The 18090-nt window shown below is 45.8% G+C and overlaps 9 protein-coding genes across 9 annotated transcripts; 4 read left to right on the top strand and 5 right to left on the bottom strand.

Annotated features, from left to right (window-relative positions):
* Positions 1 to 51: 51 nt before the first annotated feature.
* Bathy18g00090 (predicted protein) lies at positions 52 to 1863 on the top strand (the record flags this gene model as incomplete). The annotated part of the gene is made up of 1 exon (XM_007508070.1): positions 52 to 1863. The coding sequence occupies one exon, from the start codon at positions 52 to 54 to the stop codon at positions 1861 to 1863; it is 1812 nt and encodes a 603-aa protein (XP_007508132.1).
* A 104-nt stretch (positions 1864 to 1967) lies between these two features.
* Positions 1968 to 4205, bottom strand: Bathy18g00080 (predicted protein; the record flags this gene model as incomplete). Its single annotated transcript, XM_007508048.1, has 1 exon — positions 1968 to 4205. The coding sequence occupies one exon, from the start codon at positions 4203 to 4205 to the stop codon at positions 1968 to 1970; it is 2238 nt and encodes a 745-aa protein (XP_007508110.1).
* A 664-nt stretch (positions 4206 to 4869) lies between these two features.
* On the top strand, positions 4870 to 6237 carry Bathy18g00070 (predicted protein; the record flags this gene model as incomplete). The annotated part of the gene is made up of 1 exon (XM_007508132.1): positions 4870 to 6237. One exon carries the CDS (start codon positions 4870 to 4872, stop codon positions 6235 to 6237), a length of 1368 nt encoding a protein of 455 aa, XP_007508194.1.
* Positions 6238 to 6422: 185 nt separating this feature from the next.
* Bathy18g00060 (predicted protein) lies at positions 6423 to 7722 on the bottom strand (the record flags this gene model as incomplete). Its single annotated transcript, XM_007508148.1, has 2 exons — positions 6423 to 7123; positions 7479 to 7722. The coding sequence occupies 2 exons, from the start codon at positions 7720 to 7722 to the stop codon at positions 6423 to 6425; spliced, it is 945 nt and encodes a 314-aa protein (XP_007508210.1).
* A 403-nt stretch (positions 7723 to 8125) lies between these two features.
* Bathy18g00050 (unnamed protein product) lies at positions 8126 to 9277 on the bottom strand (the record flags this gene model as incomplete). Its single annotated transcript, XM_007508180.1, has 2 exons — positions 8126 to 8764; positions 9128 to 9277. The coding sequence occupies 2 exons, from the start codon at positions 9275 to 9277 to the stop codon at positions 8126 to 8128; spliced, it is 789 nt and encodes a 262-aa protein (XP_007508242.1).
* Positions 9278 to 9576: 299 nt separating this feature from the next.
* Bathy18g00040 (unknown protein) lies at positions 9577 to 11019 on the top strand (the record flags this gene model as incomplete). The annotated part of the gene is made up of 1 exon (XM_007508049.1): positions 9577 to 11019. One exon carries the CDS (start codon positions 9577 to 9579, stop codon positions 11017 to 11019), a length of 1443 nt encoding a protein of 480 aa, XP_007508111.1.
* Positions 11020 to 11115: 96 nt separating this feature from the next.
* Positions 11116 to 14775, bottom strand: Bathy18g00030 (predicted protein; the record flags this gene model as incomplete). The annotated part of the gene is made up of 1 exon (XM_007508111.1): positions 11116 to 14775. The coding sequence occupies one exon, from the start codon at positions 14773 to 14775 to the stop codon at positions 11116 to 11118; it is 3660 nt and encodes a 1219-aa protein (XP_007508173.1).
* A 307-nt stretch (positions 14776 to 15082) lies between these two features.
* Positions 15083 to 17194, top strand: Bathy18g00020 (ATP-binding cassette superfamily; the record flags this gene model as incomplete). The annotated part of the gene is made up of 1 exon (XM_007508168.1): positions 15083 to 17194. One exon carries the CDS (start codon positions 15083 to 15085, stop codon positions 17192 to 17194), a length of 2112 nt encoding a protein of 703 aa, XP_007508230.1.
* Positions 17195 to 17653: 459 nt separating this feature from the next.
* Positions 17654 to 18001, bottom strand: Bathy18g00010 (TonB-dependent receptor; the record flags this gene model as incomplete). Its single annotated transcript, XM_007508169.1, has 1 exon — positions 17654 to 18001. One exon carries the CDS (start codon positions 17999 to 18001, stop codon positions 17654 to 17656), a length of 348 nt encoding a protein of 115 aa, XP_007508231.1.
* Positions 18002 to 18090: the final 89 nt, after the last annotated feature.

Below are 18090 nucleotides of genomic sequence, written 5' to 3'. Positions count from 1 at the left end.
AACCGAGGCAAAGGCGGTGATGAAGAGCGGAAACGATTATTTCAACGACAAATGGATCAATTCAAGCAAATCAGTGATGATTCTGATTCTGACGGAGATGACAATTACGATGATTACGATGATTTACATGATGATGATGATGCAGACTTTAGGAGCTTCCACGAAAACTTCAAGCAAAGGAGCGAGGCGTCATCAACTTCTACGACGCAACGCGCGCCGAGACAAAGAGAAGGCCGCGAGCGACTCTTTTCTTCTTCCGAAACGAGCAGAAACCCTCTTAATGCACAAAAAAGTAGTAACAGTAGTAATAGAAGAAGAAGAGGTGAAGATACATACCAAGACCAAGAAGCGGCACCCGAACGCGCACCAGTGTCAAAAGGCATGTCTCGCTTTTTCGTCACCTGCCATCCGGGTTTGGAGGAAGTTGTCGCCAAAGAGCTTTCATCGAAAGAGATTCGAGCGCAGCACGTTGAAATAGGCGCATCTGGTGTCTCCTTTGTCGGTACTTTAGAAACTGCATACAACGCGAACATTTGGCTTCGTTCGGGAACGAGAGTGTTGTGCGAACTCGCGTCTGGGGATTTAGATCCGCTCGAATCAGGTTTCGATTCCGTGTATGATTTTGTTAAACATTGCGTTCCGTGGCAAGAAGTTTTAATCAACGCAGAATTAACGTTTTCGATCGAAGCGAGAGTATGGTCAAATTCTCAAATTTCGAGCACGAAACTCGCGTGCACGAGAGCAAAAGATGCCATTTGCGATTACATTTCAGACGCGTGCGGTGGTGTTCGCCCGAGAGATCCGCGCGACTTTCGCGGCAACAAAGTGAAAGCAGACGTTCCGTTGTTTATGACTTTGTATAAAGATCGGGCGACGCTTTATCGCGACACGAGCGGTGATTCTTTACACAGAAGAGGATACAGATCAAATTTATCTGTTCATCGAGCCGCGTTGAACGAAGCCGCGGCAGCTGGATTACTTCACATCGCCGGATGGCCGGAAGCGCTCGACGAATGGAGAAGCCAGCGAGAAGAAGATGACGATATATCGCCTCCTGTATTTATAGACCCAATGTGCGGTTCAGGTACGATGGTTGTTGAAGCCGCTTTGATGGCTATGAATGTTGCACCTGGGCTAGTTCGGTACAAAAATGGTGGATACGCGTTCCAAAATTGGCCAGATTTCAACGAGGACGTCTTTCTCGATTGCATCGATAACGCCGAAAAAAAGAGAATCGCAGAGGAAGAATTCCATCAGTTTTCCGACCAAAAGAATAAAGTGACGTGCTTAGGCAACGACATCCATCCTGGTTCAGTATCGTTGGCGCAGCGCTCAGCTCTAGCCGCCGGTGTACCGCACGTCGTGAAAGTGTACCAATCTTCCGTTGACGAGTGGGTAGTTCCGCCTTCGTTATTAGAATCGAAAAGAAGAAGCATTTGTACGAACCCACCGTGGGGGAAGAGAATTTCACTCGATAGTAGAATGAGCGACGTGAATCGTAACCGCAGCGGATCATCAAATAGAGATTCTTCTTACGGAGGCGAGAACGGCTATAACAACGAAGACCAAGACAATGACGAAGAAAGATGGGGTGGTGGCGATGGCGGTGGTGATGACTACAACGAAATTTTGCCGGGAGATGTGAACTCGACCGAAGCCGGAGACGCTTGGAGAAAGTTGGGAATCTTTTTAAAAAGAGAAATGCCAAACCAGTCCGCGTTCGTTTTATCTGGAGACCCTTCTATATCGAGAGAAATTTATATGCGCGCGAGTCGTAAGCACGTCTTGGGGATTGGCGGCGTCGACACGCGATTATTACGATACGACATTCTTCCGCCAAAACCAAAGAAAGCAGATTTTTAAGTGGAAAATTGTATAAATAAACTAGTTCTTCTACATGTATTGCTTACAATATTGCTAGTACTACTTCCTATCATACACTACGTGGGCCTACTGCTTTTGCTGAACTAGTGCTGCCTCGATGTCGTTGTTGTTGCTTTTTTCGTTGTCGCTGGCTTCGATAAGAGAGACAAATTCTTCCTTTCCTCGTTTACCCGATTTATCGCAGAGCGGAGAATTTTTCTATCAAGCTCCTCAATTTGTTTAACCGGCTTGCTCGAACCCTCTTCCTTCTTTTCGCTCTTTTTCTTCCTTGAGTTACTTTCAATGGTAGCTGTTGTAGATAGTTTCTGGAGTTCAGCATCAATCGAATGTGCGCACATGACTCGTAACGCTTCGGCGAGGCTATACTCTGGAAACTGCGCGCTCATTCGCCTCGCGAACCATAAATATAAATCGTACGCTCGGTGTTGCTCTTCCAAAGTAGCCAAGATGCCCACACTTCGTTGGTTCATGCGCGTCTGCGCATCTGCTCTAGACTTTCTATCGTGTTTGTTGACTGACTTTGGAATCAACTTTACGCTCACGTGACCTTCGTTTAGGAACGCCTTTGCAAAATTCATCAACGTCTTCATACTGTGCAGACAATCAACACTCGTGGGTGATACGGAGAACGTGTAATGATCCTCAATCTCCATGCCAAGGTTTTCTAAATACTTTGCCAATCGAATAACTTCATCGCTCTTGCGCATCTTGTAATATTTCGGAACTATTGCATCCGACGATAACGCTTTCATTGCATCCTCCAAAGTCGCACCTTCAACTTTAGAGCAATACTCGAGTATTTGCTCAAACGTTGGTGCTAAACCCGCAGTTTTCAAAGCTTCTACAGGAGCATTAAGTTGATTTTGTATGAATTGTAAACCAGATACTCCGCTACTTTTTATGATATCACTTTTCGCGTTATCGCCATTTTTTCTATTACCATCAAGAACCATGCCATCGTCCGTCGTCGTCACAACTCCACCTCCTTTATCGTAGTAAGACATTTTATACCGTCCAGCTCTGCCTGCAATTTGTTTCACCTCTGGACTCGACAGCTGTCGAATTTCTACTCCGTCAAACTTTGTTAATTCGTTAAAAATAATGCGTCGAATGTTCAGATTCAATCCCATACCAATGGCGTCGCTCGCGATTAACAAGTCGTATCCCGAATCCGGCTTATTGAACAATTCTGCTTGCCTCGATCGCGCCTCGGGAGGCAATCCTCCGTAAATCACGCACGCTCTCAAGGGCACTCTTCTCTCGATTTCGCTCTTCAGCGCGTACACCGCCTTTCTCGAAAATGCGACAAAACAATCCCCTTTCTCAATGTTTTGCTCCAAACGTTTCTTCGAAAAGTGTTCCTCGGCAACGTTTAAAGGACTCAAGCGCTCGTAGTTTCGTATTCTCAGCTTATCGCCGGTATCCTTGCATATCTTTTCAATCAATTCTACGCAGGAAGTGTCGCCACAAAGATGCACCTCCAGCGCGGGTGTACCTAGTAACGCTCGCGTGAACGCGTACCCGCGAAAATCATCCCCGATAAGATGTATCTCGTCTATAACCGCGCAATCGACAACTTTGTTCACGTCTACCATTTCTACCGTACACGCTATGTGTTCCGCATTTTCTACTCTTTTCAATTCTTGACCAGTAACTAAGTCACATTTCGTGCCAAACTTATTCAGCGACTCGGAAATTTCCCAAGCGAGCAGACGTAAAGGCGAACAATACACCCCCGATGACGCTCGCTTCAAGCGCTCCATGGCCGCGTGCGTCTTCCCGGAGTTTGTCGGACCGACGTGTAAAATGATTTCACGTTGCATAGTCCGCGCCAAAGGATACCATTTACCAGGTTTTTTCATATCCATCAACGTTTTCAACTCCTCCAATTCCGCTTTTGTTTTTGAAGTCGTCGTCGTCGTCGAACTTTTTTTCTTCTTCTTATTTTTCTTCTTCTTCTCCTTGTTGTTTCGTTGTGCGCTTTCAGTCGGACTTGTTCTGGAAGTCATTAATTCTGTGGAAGACGAAGCGTACGATCTTCTGAAGGCGGACGACGATGAAGGCGAGTTGAAATTCTCAATCGTCACCAAGCACGGCCGACACCAATTGTTCTCACTCTTTCTTTGAACGAAAAACGACGGAATCGTCGTCGCGGTCGTTGTTGTTGTTGTTGTTCGTATTTCTTTAAACGAAGAAGCACAAACACCATTTTTAACACTCCCGGGGAGAATTCGAGTCAGGAAAGAGGAGGAAAATAGAGAAGAAGATTTTTGTAAGAACCTCTTTCGAACAACAGACGAGAAGGACGACGACGCACTCATCTTCTCTCTGTTTTTACCACCACCGTTTCTATCACGTGTTCGTTGTGCTCGTCATCTCTCTCTGTTGTTGTTGTTGTTGTTCGCTTTTTTTAAAGCGACGACAAAAGAGTGAAGTGCATGTTTTTTTACGAAATCCCAAATAAAACTTTTTGTTTTTTGACGGCGCAAACAGAAAAAAGAGAAGCACTTTCTTCCTCAGAACCTCGACACCCACCCACGCTTTTAGAGCACTACTAATACAGATACGATGATAAACAAACAATCATCGCATACAGTATCGCACATAGTTCTGTCTGCGAAGAATGATGGTGCTCCTCCCTCGACTGATGTTTTTGCGAGGCGGAGTGAGAGACCACTCATCAGAGAAGAACGCATTCAATCTCCGAGACAGAATTCGAAGGAGACGAAAATTCAATCGAGGAATTCCTCTGAACGGAGTTCCTCTTCCTCGAACGACGATAATAATGATAACAATAATAACAACAACAACAAAAAGAAAGAGAAAGAGAACGATGGGGCTACGAAGAGATCTTCCTCGTCTTCCTCGACGACATCGTCATCTTCATCCTCGGAAAGCGACGATGAAGGAAGTGGAGGAGGTGAACAGACGAGAGGGGGAAAAATCGAGAGAAACAAGAAGAAAACGAAACAAACAACAACAACGATGACGACGACGGCCACGAAAGAACAAAAAGAGACGAAGAAGAAGAAGAAAAAGAAGAGTAAAACGAAGAACAAGACAAAAGACCGCAAAGAAAAACAGCATGAACCGAAAAATGAAGAGGAAAAAATGAAGAAGAAGATCCGCGCGGCGAAGCGAGGCACGCGCTCTGAGCTCTCCGTCTCCAAAGGCGGTTGGACTAAGCACGGATACGCCTACGACAACGCGAACGTTTTGAACACGACAAACTTAAAATCAAAAGCGGGGATTATCGAACGCATATCCGCGAAAGAAGTCTCCCCAGAAGAGTTCGACAGACGCTTTTCCTCGACGAGAACGCCGTGCATAATCACCGACGCCATGGACCATTGGCCGTGCTTTATGAAAACGTTGAATAGCAAAGGGAAAGAGGATAACCCGCGAGAGTGGACGATTGATAAGTTACAAAAAAGGTTTTCGAAGGATAGATTCAAAGTCGGTTCCGATGACGATGGGTACGCCGTACGAATGACGATGACTGAGTTTCAGTTTTACTGCGACGAGGAAAGGAATCCTGACTACGGTTGCAAAAGAGACGATAGTCCATTATACGTTTTCGACGGTTCTGTCTTTGATAAAGAGAATACGAAAGAGCTCGAGAAAGATTTCGACATTCCGAGTTACTTCTCCGAAGACTTGTTCAAATACGTCGGACATAAACGAAGACCTCCGCACAGATGGGTCGTGTTTGGACCGCCGAGAAGTGGATCCTCAGTACACGTCGACCCGTTAGCGACGTCCGCTTGGAACGCGTTGATTTCTGGACAGAAACGCTGGGTGTTGTACCCGCCAGATAAAGGCTTGTCAAAACCTCTTCTGAAACCAAAAGGTATTGGATTAGACGGAGAATCAGTCACGTGGTTCCAAAAAGCATATCCAATGACACAAACGCGAGAGTGGTCGGAAGTTGGCGGATGTCCAAAGAGTTTCGACGTCGTACAAAACGCCGGCGAGATTATGTTTGTCCCAGACGGGTGGTGGCACGCCGTGTTAAACATCACGCATACCGTCGCGGTTACGCAAAATTTCTGCACGACGCCGAGATTTGACGCAGTGTACAGAGCCACGCGACGGGGAAGACCAAAAATGAGCAAAAAATGGCTCGAAAAGTTGAAAGCGAAGGGCCGACAAGATTTATACGACACCGCCGTGCGCCAGCCGAGACGCTCGGAGTACTCCGAGAACGAAAAGACTTCGTCGTCTTCATCGAGCAGCAGCGAAGGAGAGAGCGACACGGAAGATGCCGACGATCGAATGGTTCGATTAAAAGAAGAGACGAGAAGATTGGCAAAACACGGAGGCAAGCGAGAGAGAGAGGAAGAGGAGGTGTAAAAATTAAACATCACACGTTGAGTGAAACGTTGTAATCATATATATACTAATACGCAATAGTCATTTTAACGCGTCGTCATATGTGTGTGTAAGTTATATAATTCGAATTCACAACAATAACAGCAACAGCAACGACAACAAGAACAACAATGTTTTTAATAATATTCAGATTCGCTATATCAGAGTTACTTTAAGAACGTACACGTGACAAATAAGGTGAGGAACGAGAACAAACTCAAAATCAACTCAGGCGAGAACGACTCTGGGAAGAGAGGAATGTACACCGGAATGATCGAACCAATCAACCAACCGACGAGCATAGCTGCAAAAGTGTGTAGAAAGGACTTTCCAAGCGCCTTGTTCTTTTGTCCGCCTCTTTTGTCGTTGAGAAAGAAGACGCACGCGGCAAAAGCGCAGGCGAGTTGAAACGCCGGTCCTTGCGAAGCCGGAGTCACAATAGACCAGATGGAAATACCGAAATACAAAACCGCTCGTCGCATCAACGTCGTCTTGTCTGGCTTTTCAAACTGGTTCTTAATGCGCTCAACAAATGGCGGCGTGTAATCTTCCTCTTCTTTCTTCTGTCTCAGATTCTTTCTCTTCAAACCTTTCGATTTCTTCCTCGTGTTTAACTTTTCTTTCAAAATGGCGTCCATGGCGAGGTCGATTTGTTCACATCCATCCACATCTCTCATATACTCTTTCACTAAGAAATTCCTCGCCTCTTGCACTTCCTCGAACGAGGAGTCTGCCGTTAAACCTAATCGTTTGTACGGGTCTTTTTCGTTCCTTCTTGGAAACTTCACCATGGGGGCGCTAAAGTCGATTTCGCCTTCCTCAGTCTCCTCTTGCCCTTTTCCTTCTTCTTCTACGACGTTGTTTTCTCCTAGAAAGAAGGAAAGAAAGAAAGAAAGAAGAAGTTATCGGGTCAGTTTATAAACAGAAAAACGCAATTAATGATATTGAGAGCATATTCGAGACGATGGTGATCCAGGACGATTTTCAGAAAAGAGCAGAGAGAGCTAAAAGAGGGATAAGCGCAGTCTCTTTCTTGCGTGATGAGATTTCTCTTCTTTCTCTTGAACTCTCTTCCCCGATTGGATAAAATAAAGCGCAAACAAAATTTCACTCATCATACATAGGTTCTTCTTCCTTGTCGTCTGAATTGAAAAGGAAAAGCCTCGAAGGGCAGAAGAAAAACGACGAACACGAACGTCGATGCACTAAATGCTACTACTCACCATCGTCTCCTTCACTTTGTACTCTGAACGTTCTCAAAGAGTTCAGCTTTTTGTTTCTATCATTCGTTGTAAGACGCAAAGACAACGACGACGGCGCTTTATGTTGTTGCTGTTGTTGTTGAGTATCTCTGCTTCGTGGGAAAAGATTCGCTCGCACCGCCGCTCCTCGTGTCGATCGTCTCACGCTGCTCGGACGATGACAACGCGGAGCGGTGGTCGATGGAGGTATGTTTACGCAAGACATTTTGGTTCTTCTTTTCGTAAAAAATGAAGAAGCTTTTTGACTGAAAATCACTCATCACTCAGACGAGATGGATGAGTGAGCGAAAAAGAGAGAAATTTACTCGTAGAGACAAAAATCAAACAACACTCAAAAAGTTGTTTAGAAGAAGAAATATAATACTGTATCATAATACACAGTTCTTCTTATCATCAAAAGGAGTAAGAGTAGTAGTACTTGGAGTAAAATGCTGTTATTGTTCTTAATCGCGTCGTAGTTTCCACGACGACAAAAACAAGAACAAGAACAACACACTTTACAGCGTTTCAAAATTAAAGCGTATCTATTTTTATGTATCAGTAGTGAGTAAAGAAAGAGGAGTACTCGTATCGATATATCGATAAACCCGACGAGAAGAGAAGAAAACTTAATCCATCTCTTCCACGCGGCTTTCCTTCGGCGTCGGCGTTCCCTTGACTTTAGACTGCACGGTTTGCACGACTTCGTTCACCGATTTGGTCGCCTTCTTGACGTAAGCGTTGTTCGAAACCTCCGTTGCTTTCTCGTGCACTTTTTGGGACAGATCTTCCTTCGCTTTGACCACCGTTTTGACTTGCTTCAAGTTCAAGGTAGCTTGCCACAATTCATCGACTTTTTTCAAAAGTTCGAACGAATCGAGTTTTTCGCGGGCGTTTTGGATGGCGGTTTTGATGGCGTCGTACGCTAATTGCGGCACTTCCTTCGTCGCGCTTTGCAATTCTTGGATTTTGAGTTCGATAAACTTCAAGTAGTTTTCTCTCTTCTCCTTCGTCGTCAACGACTTCAAATACGCGATGTTTTCCGGAAACTGTTCGCGTTGCGTTTGAATCGCCGTGGAAACAGAGGTGACCGCTTTCGCCGGGTACGAAGCCTTGACTCTGTTCTCCCAAACGGATTGAACAGCCGTCAAGACGCCGTCGACTTTCTTGTCGACGTTCGTAACGACTTTCGGGTACGTCTTTTGCACGGTCGAGACGACCGGCGTGCCGTACGACGTAATCAACCCTTCGATGGTGTTGATAGATCCCTAAAATATTGCGCGTGCGTTCACAAAAGTAAAGTTGTTTCGATTCGTTATTGTTAGTATTTTTTTGTTATAAAGACGACTTGACAAAGAGGACGCGACGACGGTTCGTTCCCGTCGTCCGTCCTTTTTTCACACACACGCAAAAAAAGAATTCGCAACAAACGCGCGTTTGCTGCCAAACTCTAGAAGAAGTCTACTACCGCAGTAGTAAACACGATGCGTAAACACAAGTCGAAGCAGCATCGAGATGATCGAAACCATTACGCTCAATTTGAAGACGAAGAAGAATGAAAGAAGAAGAGAAAAGAGAGAGAAAGGCACCAAGAAGAAGAACAAGAAGAGAAGAAAGAAAGATTTTGATACCTTTAAAAATGAGTCTTTGCCTTTGGTATACAAATTGGTCAACGTCGGCGTGACGGATCCGTGCGCGTAAGAGATGACATCGATCGCGAGATTCTCGACTGGTGCCAATCTCTTGAGATCGGGAGTCGCGTCCATAAGTTTTGCAGACATAGTTAGTGTGTGTGTTTAAGTGAAGATTTCGAACAAAAAGAACAACAACTTTTGTAACTGTTCTTGAGACAAGAGAGATGAAAAAAACAAGTGGCTCTCGTTCTCCCAAATTTTCTTTCTTCTTCTGCGCATTTCTCATCACACTTTTTGACATCTCATCACTTTTTGCCAAATCACACCCGAAAATAATATGGACGAAAAGTGTTCACTCTTCGTTAGTTTTTCAGAAGAGGACACGCACAGCGTTAGTGTTGTTAAGTTGTTAAGATGATAGATAAAAGCGTTGTCACGATGATACGATGAGCACAACAAAAAGAGACGAGAAAAACGATGATGCGGAGGAAACCGAGCGGTTGCTTCTGGAAGAGCTCGCGCGAAGAGAACAACAACAACAACAAAACAAAGATAAAACATCATCCTCATCCTCATCGTCTTTATTGCTCCAAACCGCGTCTGGGGCGAACAAAGTCGTCAGCGCGACGTTCTCGGCGTTCAACGAAACTTTAAGCACGATATTGGACACAACGAAAGAGCAGGAAGAGGAGGACAAGTTCTGGGAATCCGTGCCGGTGTTACCACCGCTCAAAGAAGGAGAAGAATATGATGAGGACGACGATGGTCGTCGTACGAGTAGTCAAGAAGAAGGTGTGTTGTTGTATTCAGGCGAAGACGATGCGTACATCAACCATCACAATATGCGGCGGGAAAAGAACGCGATGTTGCTCGGTGAAGAGGAATACGATGAGGATGATGAAATGGGAAGAAGCAACAATAACAGTCAAAGCGGTATCATCACGGGCGGTGGAGGCGGCGGCGGGAACTTCGTCGCGGACTTGCTCGTGAACACCTACAAGCAGGCGCAAGAAGCGGAGGAAATGTTGGAACGACGGAAACGAGAAAACGTATTAAACGAACTGGACAACTGGACGACGACAACGAGTGCGACGACGAACAGAGTTTTAGATTTTGACAATATGGACGACACGAACACCGAGGAGGACGAAAAGAATCATAACAACAAGAACGCGAATAACTCGGCAAAAATGAACGCAGACGTGCGAGTCGGATTAACGGAGAGGTACTCCTCGTATCTCGCGAAAGTCTTACCAATAAAATCTACGAAAAGAAGGAAAAACAATGGCATCAACGATGGCAAGCTCATTGACGGCGACGACGACGGCGACGACGACGACGACGATAAACGATTCGAAAAGATAAAGAGCACGTTCATGAGCGATGAAGCACAACGGGAACTCGATAAACTCGAGGCTTCGTTCACGCCGCAAAGAAAGAGTAAAAAATCATTCTTTCGAGACTTTTTGCAGTTTGGAAACAACGGCTCACAAAATAATGCGAAAAACACTCAAAGAGGAGGAGGAGGGGAGCTGCTTCTAGATGACCCGGCATTATTAGCCGCGGTGTCGAAAGAAATGTCAAAAATCGATAAAGTATTGAACGATCTCAAAACGGACGTTGCGATTAAAAATTTAGCCAACGTGGCGAGGAATACCGGCGGAGGACGATTGAACTCTTTTGCGGATGCGTTGGATGCGCTCGCGAGGCATCCCATGTGGGAGTACCAAATTGTTCGGAACGCGGCTATGATTGCTCTTTTGGCTTTATTCACGTTTGGAATATACTTGAAGATATCGATAGAATCGCGAGAAGAAGTTGGCGGTCTCATCGACGTCGGCATACAAAAATCTTCCAGACTTGGAAGAAGAAAGTTCACAGGAAGATAAAAATACGCATACATGTAGCATTAGCGTAGCAATATTAGTCTTAGTAATTAGTAACTAATTCTACTAGGTATTACAACTTGATCTATTTCATCTTCATCAGTACCTTCCCCGTCCTCTTCCACGACCCCGTCCACGACCTCCGCCTCTACCGTCGCCAGAACCGTTAAACTGAGAAGAAGAAGGCGGTGGAGGCACAAAGTTTTGATTATTCCCGCCTCGTCCACCGGAATAAAAGCCTCTCCCACCGCCTCTTCCTCCTCCGCCTCTCTGTATGTATTGGTTTCTAGCGCCGAGCAAGTTGTGATCAGAGTCCGCTAATACGATAGACGTTGTGTGTAAACACTGTTGTAAATTCGCTGCGAGCGGTTTTTTCGTGCGTTCAACGCGAGAAGCGAACGCTTTGAATAAACGCAATCGCAGCGTGCATAACTGCGCGATTTGCGTCAATGGCACTCGAAACGAAATCCAATCGTCGACGTTTAAAAGAGCCGATGGTACGCCTGGTTTCGGAAACGACTCGCCGGTGAGCGGATCGACTACCGGAGGATCGGCTTCAACTTTTACCGTATTTGCAATCAAAACTAAACTCGTTCCCGATATCAGCGTTGAATCTCTCACGTACATGTTCGATTCGTTTCGCGTAATCTCTTCGAAACACGCCAACGTTGTTGTTGACGACGAAGTGTTCTCCAATTCGTCTTGCGAAAATTCAAACCGCGCGTTCACCGAGCCTGGATGAATTCGTACGCGTTCACCTTTCAAAGTCCCAAGCGTTGGCGCTCGACATTGAGGAAGCATTCTTCCAACCAGAGGGTACATGCCTACGGCCAAAACAGAACGCACTAACGAAGTCGCGTTCGTGTTGTACGACGCAGATTGTAAGTTTTGGATGAAACCTCGCTGGGTCAACGCCGTTATTAATTGCATGCGCATGCCTTTAATCATATGCAAAGTCGACCCCGACAAAGAGTTGTTCCACAAAAATTGATTCTCGGCTTGCCGTCCGTTTCGACACGCGACTTCCCACTCTTTGAACGCTTGAACGATGGCCAAGTGATCGGATCCTCCACCAAGCGCATCGGAAAAACCTTTCTTGGCGCGATTCGCATTCTGACGTCCACTATCCGTTCCGATGATAAAGGGAGGCCTGTATGCGCCCGCACACGCGATGGTTAGAATTGGATCCAAAACACCGAGGAGCGAGGCGTACAACAACATTTTGCCGACGCGGGGATGTAAAGGCAAATCAGCTAGATGACGACCCAATCGCGTTATTCTTTCGTCTTCCTCGGCAGACGTGAAGGCGCCAATATCAATCAGAAGCGTTACGGCAGAATCTACAGCTTGCGGAAGGGGGGCTTCCACAGCTCGTTTCAAAAACGAGGCACACGTTGGCGACGGGGCGCCGTTGCTGTGAATCATACCGCGAAGGGTTTCCTGCATCATCTTTACTTGTAAGCAAATCTCTTCCAATGGTGAACGCTGCATTTCTGGGAGCTGAAACTCCGCAAAGGCTTCGAACCGCGACTTTGAAAATAAGCGATACACTTCTCCTGGACGGACTCGACCGGCGCGACCTTTTCTTTGCGTCGCGGAAGCTTTGGAAATCCACGTTTGGTGCAACGTTGAAACGGCCGTGTACGCGTCGTATCCTTTCTCTTTGAGTTTTCCAGAATCGATGACGTATACGACGTCGTCAATAGTGACCGCCGTTTCCGCGATGTTCGTCGATAGCACAACTTTACGAACGCCTCGCGGTGGTTTTTGAAACACTTTGCGTTGGTCTTGCGGAGACACCATCGAGTGGAGTGGCATGATTTGGACATCGGTCAGACCGGCTTGGTCGCTCAGCGCATCCTTAATCTTTGAAATTTCATCCCATCCCGGCAAAAACACAAGTATAGCGCCGTCTGGTTTCGCTCGATTCTTCTCGTGCACGTGCTTGACGAGCGAGCAAACTAAATCTACGTCAACTTCATCGGGATCAGATTCTAACTGGTACTTTGATAAGCGCATCAAAGCGGCTTCGTCTAAAACTACCGGTCCATCAAAAGAACCATCTCTCGCCGCACCGTCTTCTTCCATCATGGCGACGTCGTTATTACCTGGAGTACTTTCTAACTCGCGAAGTTGTGAGGCTAAATCTTCGTGTTCGAATCGCTCCGCCCAATCCGATGCTAACATGCCGTTTTGAGATTTCAAGTTTACGTTTGCGCCGAGTTGCAAGAGCTGACTGACTTCCATCGTGCGATTTCTACCAGCCGCAGCCATTAAAGCCGTCGCGCCCGTCGCGGAATGCTGCACGTTCACCAAATCTTCATCTTTCGATTGCGCCGCGCATTGTAACAACCAATCGAAAGTTTCGTCCGACGGCGCAACGAAGGCATTTTCAATCGCCGCACGCATCATCTCCGAAGCTTCCGATGTCGAAGGTTCTTGTTGTTGTTGTTGTTGTTGTTGTTGTTGAGAAGAAAAAGAAGAAGAAGCATCTACTTTTCTATGCTTTGACGGCTGAGGATTCGCGAGCCCCGCGTTGTTTCCGCCCCAATTTGTAAACGCTAGAACATCTTCTAAATGGTATTCACGAACTGGGTGGATAAATCCTGGAACTTTAATCACTGGGCAGTCGTCGAAATAGTTCGAAAACAAATCTTCTCGCATCGTCGCGGACATCAAAATCAGCTTCAAGTTTGGATACTTTGGCAACACGTCTTTCAAAACAATCATCAAAAAATCAGCGAATCGATCGCGTTCGTGAAGTTCGTCGATGATTATGTGTGTTAATGACGATAAATACGCATCCGCGCCTTCAGAAGTCAAACGTCTGAGCAAAACACCCGTCGTGACGAGCAAAAGACTACACGCTTTCGAAATCTTCGATTCAAGCCGAATCTGATACCCTACGGTTCCTTCGCCGATATTTTCGCCGCGTTCGCTCGCAATACGATCAGAAACGGTCATTGCCGATATTCTTCGCGGTTGAGTGCATATAATTTTCGCCGGTTTCCCATTTGCCCAGCAGTCGTCGAGTAAAAACTGCGGCACTTGCGTCGTCTTGCCGCAGCCGGTGGAACCCGCGAGCAGAACGACTTGGTTCGCGTTCACTCTTTCAATGATTTCATCTTTGTATTTGAATACCGGGAGAGTTTGTCGTTTCATTGAAATCTGAGCGAGTTCGTGGACGTGCGTTCGTTTGTGTTCTAACTCTTCGTGCAAACGCTTGTAATCGACGTTATTGCCGAAAGTAGTTAAAAACGCATCCGTGTACGGTTTCCTCGCGGTAGTAGTCGTGGCATTGTTGTTGTTATTTTCGGCTCGAGATTTGGTATTTTCATCCTCCCACGCGACATCTAACGTTCCTCTCGATGCCATTTCGAGCTCGTTGGATGACGGTGGAAACTTGGAAAAATACTCGTTCAACTGTCTTGCCCCCTTTTCCGAGAGATTCAGAGTTCTCGAATCGTCCGCATCGACGGCTATGAACTTATCCGGCTTCGTCACGTGTACTCTTCTCTCCTCCCCTTTGCCGTGCGATTTAGATTTCAATCCCAACTTCTTACACTCCGTGTGCACTATCGCTCGATCGTGATTGGATAAATCCGCGGGGAAAACAATCTCATCGCAATCGACGTTTGCGCGAAATTCCGCGAGTTGTTTGTCGATGGCGATTCGCGTTCCTTCCAAAACCGGACGAATGATTTGTCCTCTCCCTCCTCTTCCACCTCTTCCTCCTCGAAACCCTCTATCGCCGCTCATCTTCAAATATAAGAAAGGAACACGAGAGTGCGCGTGTGTATTTGTGACAACTTTCGTTTGAAGCGCGAGTTCTTTGTCCTTCTCTGTCCTTCTTCTTTTCAACAACAAAAAACACAGACGAAAACAAGAAAAAACAAACTTCGTCGTCGTCGTCGTCGTCAGAATTGTGTTCGTAGTAGTTCTCTGTACATCATCATCATCATCATCAACATCATCATCAACATCATCATCAAATACAAATACAGAGGGGAGACTTCACTTTTCCTGTCATCGCACGACAGCCACGCATACAAACGACGCACAAAAGATGGGTTTCAGACAGTCATCAAAAGCAACTTCCACATCTTCGACTCAAATCCTTATTCAAAACGCAAAGTTCATCACGTCGAAAGATGTCATCGACGTCGCCTCACGAGTTTATGACTCGTATAAAAGAGACAAAAAATTGTGCTACACGTTTCTCGTCGCGCTGTCTGGAGTAACCGCGTTGGTCGTCCACGAGACAAGCGCTGCGACAGGTTTGATGAAAGGTTCGTTAGGGGATTTCAGAAAGAACAAGAAGGAAAAGAAACAGATAAATATTAAGAATAGGAATGTTGCGAAAAAAGAACGAAGCAGCGCTGCTGTAGATGAGCAGTTCTTAAGCAATCTCGTGCAGCTCGGGAAGATTGTCTTACCGTCTTGGAGGTGCAAGTCGGTATTTTTGTTATCGACACAAACGGTAATGTTAATATCGCGTTCGTATATTTCGCTTCGAATAGCGCGGAAAGGTGGCGAAGGTTTACAAGCCGTCATGGAAAGAAGCTGGAACCATTTTTTATTCGTGCTGGCGGATTTTTACGTGTGTGGAATTGCTGCATCCATCGTGAATTCTTCGTTGAAATACTTGACGAATTCCATCACGGTAAACTTTCGCCATAATTTGACGAAACACGTACACGAGAAATATCTCTCAAATCGGCAATATTATAAACACGCGGTGTTGCGTAAAGGCAATTTAGATAATGCAGATCAACGCATAACGGATGATTTGAACATGTGGTGTGCGACGTCCGCGGATTTATTCTCAAGAACGTTTAAACCACTCTTGGACGTCATCTTGAGCACGAAACGCATGAGCGAGTCCATGGGATACAAGGGGTTGACCATTTTGTACTCCTACTTCTTCTTTTCTGGACACGTCATTCGTTTCTTTTCACCGCCGTTTTCGGATTACATCCAAGAAACGCAAAAGAAGGAAGGTGATTTTAGACGTTCGCATTCGCGCTTGATTTCGCACGCGGAAGAAGTTGCGTTTCTCGACGGCGCCGAACGCGAGAAAGAAATTTTGAATGAAAAATTGAATCAACTCACCGCGTGGTCGCAATACTATTTCTTCAGACAGTTCATTCAAGGTGTTTTAGATCAGTACTTTATCAAATACGGTGCCTCTATGATTGGATGGCCTGTTTTAGCATTTCCCTTCTTGCTCGCGAAAGATATGGAAGAAAAAGAGCTCGTCGCGAGATATCGCGAAGCGGATACGCTGATACAAAACGCGTCGAGCTCAATCGGTGATTTACTCATGGTGTACAAAAAGCTTCAAAAGCTTTCTGGATTCACCTCTCGCGTCGTAGATTTGTTGCACTCCGTCGAATCAGGTGAGGAAGAGAAAGAGAAAGAAATTGAAGGGAGAAGCAACGGCATCGTGCGAACGTCCTCCAACGACGACGAGATTGAGTTTCAAAACGTCACGGTGTTCTCGCCAGACAACAGGTTGCTCATCAAAGACGTGAGTTTGAAGATTAGGCGCGGCGAGTCTCTATTCATCACCGGAGCGAACGGTGCTGGGAAGACGAGTTTGTTTCGAGTACTCGCTGGATTGTGGGAAGCGTCAGAAGGTGTCGTTCTTCGACCTCGAAACGGTTTGAAATCGATAAAATCGGAAGGCGGTGACGACGGAGACGTCTCCTCCTTATTTTACGTGCCCCAACGACCATATTTAGTGACTGGTTCGTTGCGAGATCAAATATTATACCCAGCGAAGCAAAAGAGCGACGAAGATGAGTTCGACAAGGACGACGAAAGGATTCTCGAATGCTTAGCGCGAGTCAATCTAGTGAAACTTTTGAAAAAAGGCGATCGCAGCGTAGGCTTGGATAGATTAGAGCACGATTGGAACGACGTCCTCTCTGGCGGAGAAAAGCAAAGGATAGGATTAGCGAGACTGTATTTTCACGCGCCTCGATTCGCAATTTTAGACGAAGCGACGAGTGCCATTAATCCAGACGAAGAAGGCGCTTTGTACGAAGAGTTTGAGAAGAATAACATCACGGTGTTTTCCATTGCACATCGCATGGAATTGAAACGTTTTCATAAGAAGCATCTGCATTTCAAAGCGGACGGGAAAGGGAACTGGACGCTTAAGAAAATACTTTAGAGAATCCTCTTCATAGAAATGTTGTTCGTAGTTATCCGTGTTAACATCATCATCATCATCATCATCAACATGATAATAAGTACTTCTTCAAAATCCGGAAATCCCCTAACCAACCCTAGCAAAAAACGGAACTCCCCTAAAATCCCCTAAACCATGAACACGAAACCAATCAAAACGCAAATATACGACCTAACAACTCGTATTAAAACAATTATACATGTATTCAAAGCCTTAATGGTGTCAATTTACCTTCATTCGCGCGATAGCGCTAGAAAAAATCAATAAACTAAATATTTAGGGTGTCCAACCCTACATAGTTTAGGGTTTAGGGTTTTGGGTTTAGGGTTTAGGGTTTAGGGTTTAGGGTTTAGGGTTTAGGGTTTAGGGTTTAGGGTTTAGGGTTTAGGGTTTAGGGTTTAGGGTTTAGGGTTTAGGGTTTAGGGTTTTGCGACTCATTCGCTAGCTGATGCAGCAACATTCAGGTTTTGTGTTTTGCTGATTGTTGTGCGTCAAACGAAATTCAGACAGATAGCTGATGTCATCACTCGCCCCGGACTTAAGAATCACATTGATCAACACGCCTTGGCTTCGAATATCCAATCCTTCCGCTGTGCCTCGAATCAGGTCAATCCGCTCAATTTGGCTTGCCTGGATTCGACTTAGTCTACCTTGCATATCATTTGATTTACCGGACATTCGTTTGCCATCGATGAGTATTTGCGCACCGGTAGAACCGAGTCCTCGAGACTGCTGATTATTATTGAGACTGTTGAGTATGCTGATGCCGCCGGGGATTAGACGAACCATGTCGATGAGCGTGACGACCTGAAATTCCTGAAAGTATTCCTGAGTATAAGTCACAGTTGTATCCGACTGTTTTACTTCGTCGGTCTTCC

This window comes from Bathycoccus prasinos, assembly GCF_002220235.1.
Source record: "Bathycoccus prasinos genomic : Chromosome_18".
NCBI classification, from domain to species: domain Eukaryota; kingdom Viridiplantae; phylum Chlorophyta; class Mamiellophyceae; order Mamiellales; family Bathycoccaceae; genus Bathycoccus; species Bathycoccus prasinos.
This window is presented reverse-complemented; position numbering and strand designations above follow the sequence as displayed.